Source organism: Zingiber officinale, chromosome 3B (assembly GCF_018446385.1).
Source record: "Zingiber officinale cultivar Zhangliang chromosome 3B, Zo_v1.1, whole genome shotgun sequence".
Lineage (NCBI taxonomy): Eukaryota > Viridiplantae > Streptophyta > Magnoliopsida > Zingiberales > Zingiberaceae > Zingiber > Zingiber officinale.
Genome location: NC_055991.1, coordinates 99216770 through 99227388, shown reverse-complemented (window position 1 = coordinate 99227388; position 10619 = coordinate 99216770). Strand labels below are relative to the sequence as shown.

At 37.2% G+C, this 10619-nt stretch overlaps 1 protein-coding gene across 2 annotated transcripts; it reads left to right on the top strand.

Moving 5' to 3' along the window:
• The first annotated feature begins 685 nt into the window (after positions 1–685).
• On the top strand, positions 686–3323 carry LOC121967166 (glucan endo-1,3-beta-glucosidase 14-like). 2 transcript variants are annotated; one of them, XR_006107663.1, is made up of 4 exons: positions 687–848; positions 1013–2049; positions 2455–2610; positions 3165–3323. XR_006107663.1 is itself a non-coding variant. In XM_042517218.1 (3 exons), exons 1-3 carry the CDS (start codon positions 788–790, stop codon positions 2503–2505), a joined length of 1149 nt encoding a protein of 382 aa, XP_042373152.1. In that variant the 5' UTR covers positions 686–787; the 3' UTR covers positions 2506–3323. The 2 variants fall into 2 exon arrangements, 1 of the variants encoding a protein (XP_042373152.1); XM_042517218.1 differs by having other exon boundaries at positions 686–848; positions 2455–3323.
• The last annotated feature ends 7296 nt before the right edge of the window (positions 3324–10619 follow it).

Sequence of the window (10619 nt, the reverse complement as noted above, 5' to 3'; positions counted from 1 at the left end):
ACCGAGTACCTCAATGTCGTAGTATTTGCTAGGATGGTCTTAACCGCACTATTAGATAAAAAAAGAAAATCGTCAACTCAGTGTTCAGTCGCTTTGTTCATATAACGGAAGTTTTTTGTATGGGAATGATGACAATTATAATAGTAAAAGATGAGTTCGTTTCCAAATACGGAAGTCGGAAGATAGGATAATTCTTTGGTAAAAAGTGATTCGTTCATCTCCAGTGTACTACTAACCGTGAGTATAAATAGTCAACACATGGGGTAAATTATATTCGATCACATTAAATTTCTATCCAAAATTTTATATGACAATATTTCATGTCTTAATCATCACACCGTTCCAAAAGGACGGAAGATATGATAATCAATCTCATAGTAAAAATGAACGTTTAAATATTTTGACGGTCAGGTGCCTTTCAGCTGTCCTTTCGCTGCGAACGCAATGAATTAAATAGCAACTCGCTTGCGTCGGCGAATTGATGTGTTTGGCCGGTCGCGTTGGGTTGGACAAATCTACGACTACAAAACTCCAACGCCCAATCTTTACCCCAAGCGGCCTCGTTCGTGTCGCAGGCCGCTCGCCCACCTTCAGCGAATCGCTTACACCCGCGCCAGAAGAAAAGTGCAACAAGAAAGCCCAACCGACCAGACAAACCGCGTACACATACCGCCCACGCCTCTCAATCCGTGTCTCGTCGCTGAATTAAATGCCAAGCTGGTTCGCCAGACGACGGAATACCGCCTGAGCACAGAGGTCGCGAAGCCCCGGGTGCAGCTACCTAAACATGAGGATGGCCGACTTCTCCCACTCCGGTTGCTTCCTCGTCCTCTGCTTCCTCTTCTCAGGTCAGGTGCCGATTGAGCTTCTCCTTCTCTTTCAATCAGTTGCGATTCGTGAACGGACTGCATTAATCGATAGTGAATCTACTACAGCATCCTCTGTCTCATCTAACTTCTCCGTTGAAGAAAGGAAAACTAGAATGATATTGCTAACAAAGTTATTATAGCAGGACAAAATCTCCAAACACTTGGTGTCAGTGTTGGCATCAATTACGGACAAATAGCCAACGACCTCCCAACTCCCACCGCCGTCGCCAGGCTCATTCAAACAATCAACATCAGCAGAATCAAGCTCTACGACGCCAACCCCGACATCCTGACCGCTTTCCAACGCTCTGGCGTGGACTTCATCATCGCCATCGGCAACGAGAACGTGGTCAACATGATGGACTTCACCAAGGCCCAGGCATGGCTTAAGAAGAACGTCCAGCCCTACATCAACCAAACTCGGATCACCTGCATCACCGTCGGCAACGAGGTTCTCACCGGCAATGACACCGGGTTGATGGCCAACCTTCTTCCGGCCATGCAATCCGTGTACCAAGCCCTGGTTGCCCTGGGACTCGATAGACTAGTGAACGTCTCCACGGCGCACTCTGTTGGCATCTTAGGCAATTCCTTTCCTCCTTCCTCTGGTTATTTTCGCCAAGATCTCGCCGAGTACATTCAGCCGCTGCTCAACTTTCACGCCGAAATCAACTCCCCCTTCCTCATCAACGCCTATCCCTTCTTCGCCTACAAGGAAAACCCACAGAGCGTTTCCTTGGAGTATGTTCTGTTCGAGACCAACCCAGGAGTCACCGATCCAAACACAAATTTGACCTACGACAACATGCTCTACGCGCAGATTGATTCTGTTTACGCTGCAGTCCGAGCTATGGGTCACACGGACATCGACGTCGCAATATCAGAAACAGGCTGGCCGTCGAAAGGCGACTCCGACGAGATCGGAGCAACCCTACAGAACGCAGCGACCTACAACAGGAATCTGATGAGCCGAATTGCAATGAATCAAGGGACTCCGATGAATCCCTCGGTGCCGATCAATGTGTATGTTTTTGCTCTATTCAATGAGAATTTGAAGCCAGGCCCGACGTCGGAGAGGAATTATGGGCTTTTCTACCCTGATGCCACCCCTGTTTATGATATCTCTTTACTCGGAGGACAACCGTTCTCCTCCCCTTCATCATTTTCAACAAATTTGACGGTAAGAACTTAACTGCTTAAATATTTCATACCATTCAATTTTGGTCCCATAAATACTTTCTACAAAGTACATACTAAGGATCAAATAATAAGCTTGATGCCACTAATCCCATGAGCATTGCAAGGATTCCCCCACCTCCATTCCTGATTTACCTCCTGATTATCATTTCATGGGCCGTATCAGTCACCCTAGGAATAGGAAATCAGATTAACTGGATTATCAAATTTTTTTACAAGGATTCCTACAATTTTAGGTGCAAAGGTTACAGGAATAAGTTCCCTTCCTTTATGTTTTTTAATTTTATAGTTTTCTTTTACGACTGAAATGACGTAGAATTAATATGAAAACTACTCCATTTGAAAATTAGTTTATGCATTGCTGATCATATACTTCATTTTCTTGCAGGCGTGGAATGCGCTTGGCATTCTTATCCTCCTGATTGCGATCTTGATTTAAGTCGTTTTCTTCTTCAAAATTATACTTAGTAGTTGGCTTCATTCATCCATCCTTAATTAATTTGGACAAGTAGATGCTGACTAAATCAGGACTTTGTCCATGAAGGTTTGAAATCAATTCTTCTCTATTGTAGTTTTCTTTTCTTGTTCATACATGGATTTTTGACATAATAAAAAGAGAACTTTTCAGACTCTGTAATAGTTAACAGGAGATTCCGGTTCATACGATCATATTCATTAATTAATAGGAAAAAAACGAAAATCAAAATTGAGGTTGGATGTTGAAATCTGAACCACAATTGACCTTTCGCCAGTGTATTCCAAAAAGGTTGCCAAGCTGCCAAACCTTGAGAATTCACTATTTGGTTTTGAGTGAAGCAAATATTCTTGTTGTTTGCAGGAAGTCAGAAGCTGTCCTTATCGTAGCTCACGATCTTAATCGTATGATGTATTAATTTGACTTTCCCTATCTTGTTCGCATGTAACCAACCAAAGATGCTTTTAAAACTACAAATTCTAAAATTATTAAAGCATGCTTTACTTGATCAATTTGATCTTTTACACTACTCATTAGTCAGTATTAGGTTTTACTCTCTGGTGTGTTCGCCAATGTTTTCACATTTTTCACACTAGCTTCTGTTTGTGTTTCATGTGATACAGGTGCCAGATGTTCTATAGAAATGTTGCGTGTATGAAGAGTTGTAGCGTGTATTATTTCTTTTTCTGCAAAAAACAAAAAAAAAGAAAAGAGAATCTGATTCATTGTACCAGAAATTATAAAAGCCATTGTGAATGAGGAATACGATATTTTTGAGACTCTGTACGTGGTTTGATTACATATAGATTATTAATTGTGTTAAATAATAAATCATTAAGATTCCGTGTTCTTCATGTTCAATGCATTTACCCACAAAAGAAATCCTGAAAACTTAACGCAATCAGAATGCACAGAATGCATTTCTAAAGGAAACAAGCATTAAAAGAGACGGCATGGATGGCACATAATTTTTCTTTCACACTACTGAATAAAAATATCACAACCGATCACTAGGTGTTAATCCATTGTTGTTTCAATTATTCCGGATCCATTAATACTATCCTTCCTCCGCGATCTCTAATTAAACAGATTAGATCAAGTAAATATTACTAATACTATTCTAATCAAATAAATTATTCTTTTCATTATATGAACTAAAATATTCTTTCAAATCAATTATCTTTTTATTATATTAACTAAAATGTTCTTTGATTTTTCTATATAATTTACACATTTCACTATAATTAATTCAGCCCATTCAATAAAAACGTTTGTTAATGATTTATATATATGTATATATATTGTCATCCCTAGATATTTTTCCATGGGCAATGCTTGATGACACTCATCTCTAAATGGATTACACAATGCCCAACATAGAGAGGTGTGTGAGTTTATTGTGTCCCAGCATACCAGCTCTAAATTATTTTTGAGGCTTATATATATATATATATATATATTATTTAATCTTTCTTAAAAATTACTTAGTGTAAATAAAATTTTATTAATTTTAATTTTTAAAATATTACTTTCTATTGAAATTATACTAACATAACATATATATATATATATATATATATATATATATATATATATATATACACACACAGAATTACTATGCTACGGACAAAGGCGTGCGGACCGCTGCGGACATGCCTTCCTGATCGGTCACCAATCCGATCAGGGAACCTCCTGATCGGTCTGTAGACCGATCAGAAAATGATCAGGAGTCCCTGATCGGTCCAGAGACCGATCAGGAGGTTTCCTGATCGGACTGGTGACCGATCAGGAAGGCATGTCCGTAGCGGTCCGCACGCCTTTATCCGCAGCATAACAATATATATATATATATATTATCAGTAATATTTTATAAGTTACCCATATATTAGAAAAATAAAATAAAATGTTTTTATAAAGTTTAGTGGCTCAAGTGTTATTTTTATTTCTGAATATATTATTTCTTTTAAAACTTTAATTTTGAAAATAAATCTAAACCAGTCATGTTTTAAAAACTCTTCAAGATTCGAATAACTTTTTTTAAAAATCATTACTAAGTAATTTTAATTTTTTATATCATTTAAAAATTAAAATTATCTTTGTATATTTGAAACTACTTTAAAGTGGAGAAATGACATGATTAACAATATAATTGTCATAATTAATTTTAAAAGATTCTTTAGGGAAAGTCCATCTCATTAGTTTAAACTCATCAAATTATTTGTTTCTCCTAATTACATATTTTTCATGAAATTTTAATTTTACATTAATTCATATGCATTATAGCAGATGTGAACCTCATTTTCCCTATATATAGTTAATAAAAAAAAAAGACTTTTAACTAATTTATGCAATAGCAATGTTGATATCTTTATTTTGTAAAAATTTACTAACAATATTAATTATAAATAATATATCATACCAAATAACCGTAGTTAATAAAAATTTAAAATTTCTAATCTCAGGTGTTGCTAAAGAAATTACTTCACCTTTTATTTTAGGATCATCACTAATTTCAATTAGTTGATATAAAACATCTTTTATTTGTGAAACTTGATATTTTATTGCTTTAACTCTTTAATAATTTTTTTAATATATTTGTGATAATGGTTTAAACCTGAAATTAGAAACATCATCTTACAAAAAAATTCATTTTTTTTTATAGAAGAATAAAATAATGAGTGTATATGTTGTGTCACAAAAAAAAATATTATAGCACTAGGATAAGCATTTGTCACATCACAATGTTGATGAGAAGATTTTCTCGAGTAAGACACAACCAGGTCATGCCATCTAGCACGGCCATATCTGGCCCTTTTCCTGCGCACCTAGTAGCCAACACGGTTAGGCCATGCCAGCCAACATGGTTGTGACTAGTGGGTGGCGCCCGAATAAATTTGGAAAGAAACAAGATTTTGGTCGGTTATGTGGGCTATAAAAAGATCTAAGAGGCTCTTGTTTAGGGGAGGACGTATTTCCCCATGATAGGGGACCCTAGAAGAGTCATTTCTAAAGAGTCCACTGTGGAGCTTGGAGTTCTTCTAAAGATGATGATCGGTACCCAACTAAGCTTTCTCTTCTCTTTTCTCCTTGATTTAAGTTGTACAATGTCTTCTTCTTTGTCTTTTAGTTGTAACTTTATCTCCATTGAATAGTACTCATAATTCTAGGATGAAGGAGTAGCTCAATTGACTTGTTGATATTATCTTATATATTTATTTATCTTTCTTATTGCATGATGTATTTATCCATGATCTGGCTTTATTGTGTATACATGATTATGACAGGATGCAGGGAAAGATCGAAAGGTAAACCAAACTCTCTGACTCATGATGTGTGTAGATTATACATACTTTTAGGTATTATTTATCACAGATTTATTTGTATTTCATGAGCATGATCTATGCTTATTGTTGGTACCCCAAGGTAGTTTTGATGTGATCAAACAAGTTAAGTTAGGTCCTGTTGTGTTTAACCCTATGTCTAAGTATGTAGGAACTTAGGAGCACAGGGCGTTGAGTAAAATACGCAGCTAGCGAGAAGGACGACACGGGAGAGAGTTGACCGGCTCGGTATGTCTGAGGGACGAGATGCTGCGAAAGAGTACACCGGTAGACGAGAAGGGAGCGTGCGGTGTTTCCGAGGGACGAGAAGCCAGAGAGGAAGATTGCTTGAGGAGTAAGAGATGTAGATGTCCATGGGAGAAAAAGCTGTGGAAGAGTATGCTGGAGGACGAGAAGGAAGCACGCGGCGATTCCGAGAGATGAGAAGCCGGATCGGAAGCTTGCTCGAGGAGAAAGCCGAAAGTTGGATTCGCGTGAGCCATATTCTAGATGACAGAAATCACCCAAGCAAGTGTAGCCAGAGCGGAAGACCCGGACCGATGCGAGCAGAATCGGAGTAGGAGACCGAGGGCACCCGGACCAATCCGAGGCGCTCGGACCAGTCCGGGGCGCCCGGACTCTGGGCGCCCGGAACCTAATTCTTAGCCAAATTCGACGTAGCATGTACCATTGCATCGGGGATAAAATATTATCCCATTCTAGGCACCTTGAGTAGGGCTATATAAACATCCCCGCTCCCAGAAGCTAAGTAGAACAAGAAATATCCAAGCAACACTTGTAAACACTTTCTTTTCTGTTTAGCTTTGTCTTTCTGTGCTTTCATTACTGTAAAGAGGTTTTTTCGCCTGAAGGGGAAAATAGTACGACTTCGTCTACCTTAGATTAACCACTTCCCTGATTGTAACCAATTAAACCTACGTGCCTCTGTCTTTTAGTCTTTTTAGTATTTCTTATATGCAAGTGTTCTTTTAATCAAATTATTTATCGGAGAAAGGTTATGAATGCTTAATTTGTGCAGGGGCTATTCACCCCCCCTCTCTAGTTAGCCGCCAAGGGTTGTTACAAGTGGTATTAGAGCAAGGACGTCTAAGAAGGACTAATCGCCGACTGAAGTAATGAGATGGACGGAGCTAATATCTACCCGCCAATGTTCAAGGGGAGTTCGCATTTTGGAAGTGACAAATGGAGGTATTTCTTAAAATAAATTTTAATATTTTATTAATAATGAAATATGATTATGAAGTACCAAAGAACGCAAATAGAGAAGAAATAGAAAACACTTTTGGACCAAAAAGCAGTGCGACGACTTTACGTCAAACGGTAAGGCTAAATATCATCTAATAAGTGTACTACCCTTGATAGAATCGACAACTACCAAAGTGCGAAAGAACTTTGGGAAAAGTTCTTGAAGCTCTACGAAGAACCAATTGAAGCCGAATCCAACTCCTCAATGGACACCGAGTCGTTGTCAGAAGAATCTGAGACCGAGAAAATTATCGGGACAACCCTTATAGCCGAATTCCTTCCTGAGGACACAGAAAGCTCATCCCAGATGAGCATCGATGAAAGGGGAGAGTCTTCGGAAGAAAGCAGCTCCACAGGGGGAGCATCAAAAGTCGACAAGGTAAGTCAGGTACGGTCTCTATCTCCTAACCAAATGTGTAAACTTATAAAAATATTGTCAAAAGATTCTTGCAAATTAGAAATTGAAACTAAAAAATTATTAACAGAGAATAATGAGTTAAAATGAACTCTAGCAACAGCTTGTCGATTAGAGGATTTCGACAAACTAAAAATAGAAAATAAAATGTTAAAGGAATAAATGCAAACTTTAAAAGTTTCTACATGTTCAAAATTCTCTGTTTCAAATTTTATCAATTATAATGGACTAAATTGAAAATTTAAATATCACAATGGATAAATTAGAAAATTTTCAAGAAAGCATGCACCTAAAAATTTCTCGTTAATCTAGTTGGAAGGAACCTATATTAGGTTCCAAAATCATTCTTGGATTAAAATTTAATTGGACTTAGGACTTTCAGAGAGTAGATTAAATGCTTAATTTTCTTAAGAGGCTTTGTCTAGAAAGTGGTTATTGCTCTAATAACCAAGAAGGTCTAGTGTCTCGCCACGACCTGGAAGCAAATTAATGAAATAAAATATTTAATTGACTAATTGATAAAGTATTTAATTGTAATTAATGCTTTAAATAGTTATTCAAACATTTTTTCTTAGAATTGAAAAACTTAAAGTTTCTAAAATTATTTACATTGTAAATTTTTTTAAGTGATATTAAAATTATTTTCAATTTTTTTTCAAAGTTTTCAAAAACTTGATAAGTTTTTAAAAATTGTTGGAAAATCATAATTTTTTTTAACTATTTTTTTTTTTTTTGAAAAGTTACCCTTAGATTTTTTTTGGTACCTCATTTTTTATGTGATCAAAGGGGGAGAAGGGAAGATTAAGTCTAAGGGGAGGTAGCTTATATTTTTCAATTTTTGCACTTTATTGCAAAATTTATTGTTTTGACTTTATGTTAGTTTAGCCTAACTTAACTTGGGTTGCTCACATCAAAAAGAGGGAGATTGTTGGTACCCCAAGGTAGTTTTGATGTGATCAAACAAGTTAAGTTAGGTCCTGTTGTGTTTAACCATGTGTCTAAGTATACAGGAACTTAGGAGCACTGGGCGTCGAGCAAAATATACAGCTAGCGAGAAGGACGACACGGGAGAGAGCCGACAGGCTCGGTACGTCTGAGGGATGAGGTGCAGTAGAAGAGTACACCTCTGAGGGACGAGAAGCCGGAGTGGAAGATTGCTCGAGGAGCAAAAGACGCAGCTGTCCGAGGGACGAAAAGTTGTGGAAGAGTACGCTGGAGGATAAGAAGGAAGCACGCGGTGATTCCGAGGGACAAGAAGCTGGAGTAGAAGCTTGCTCGAGGAGAAGGCCAGAAGTTGAGTTCGGGTGAGCCCTATTCCGAATGGCAGAAATCACCCAAGCGAGCGGAGCTGGAGCGGAAGACCCGGATCAATGCGAGCGGAACTGAAGCAGAACACCGGGACCAAAAATCAACAAAAGTTGTTTTTTGGTGCTCGGGGCACTCGGACCAGGTCAAGGCGCCCGTAACCCAATTCTTTCCCTTTCTATTTTAGCTTTGTCTTGTTGTGCGTTCATTGCTGTAAAGAGGCTTCTCTGTCTGAAGGAGATTTTTTTAGTGTGCTTTAACTTCCTTGGATTAACAACCTCCCCGGTTGTAACTGTTAGAATGTAAACTAAATGCCTAGCTTTTTGTATGAACAGTTATTGAAAGAACATTTATTTTGTAATAAGAATCACATTGGTCAAATGTCTGCATTTATGTTAAATGTAGTTATCAATTTAATTTATATTATAGATAACATGGTGTGTGGTGTCACACAGAAGATCATGTTATCAGTTTCTTATAAATTATAAATAGTAGCTCACAACCAAGATGGATTGGGACAAACCATTTGAATGGTTGTAGTGTAATTTGATATTGATTTATCTTGACTATAAAATTACACTAGTACACTATGTGTGTATTGAGTAGTACCATTTGAGGTTGTTCCTTTTATACTGACTGCATTAAAGAACATAACCTCTGTTATTATGGATGTGCACACTCTTAATCCCGATATAATAACAAGCGCATATACCTAGTATTTATTTCTTTAATTTATCAATGGGTGAAATTTATTTGTTAAATCAATAGGCTTGATAAGTTGGGAAATAATATTATTTATATGGTGTGTTGTTGATTATAGAAGGAAACTGTGTCCTAGTTATCTAGGTTGATGATGCTCCCTTGAGGTGTTCATAAGGATTGTCATGTAAACCCTACAGGTGGACTTAATTCGGCATGACAATAAAGTTGAGTGGTACTACTCTTGGAACTAGATGTTAATTAATTGAGTATCAGTAACTTATTTAATTAATGGACATTTGATATCTTAAATACAGGGAGATTAACGCATTCATGATAAAAAGGAGCCCATAATATAATTTGGGATTGGTGCGGTAGTTCAATAATAACTCTTTAGTGGTATGAGTTATTATTGATGAACTTGATTTGGGTGTTCGGGGCGAACACGGGAAGCTTAAGTTCATCGGGAGACCAAAGCCAATCCTCCTCTAGGTCCCTATTATAGCTTCTTATATAAAGCCTTATATCCACCCAAAGCCCAGCTTTTTAGCCTAAGCTAGGGCTGGCCAAGCCTTCCTTGGTGTCCAAGCAAGGGGCCGACCATGCCAAGCTTGGAGCCCAAGCTAGGGCCAGCCAAGCCTTGCTTGGTGCCCAAGCAAGGGGCCGACCACACATAAATTAGAAAAGGAAGTTTTATTTTTTTTTTTAAATCTTTCCTTTATAGAGATCCATAAAGAGGATTTAAAAGAATGATTTTAATTATAAAACTTTCCTTTTTTAGATCGGTCACAAAAGGAAATAAAAGGAGTTTTTATCTTGTTAAAATCTTTCCTTTTATAGAGATCCATAAAAGGGATTTAAAAGAGAGATTTTAATTATTGAAATCTTTCCTTTTATAGACATCCATAAAAGGATTTAAAAGAGAGATTTTAATTTTATAAAATATTCCTTTTATAGCTATCCACAAAAGGAATTTTAAAAGAGAGATTTTAATTTTTGTTTAAAATCTTTCCTTGTTTGATGAAAAGGGTGTGGCTGGCCATGATAGAGGATTAAAAGGAAGTTTTAATTCT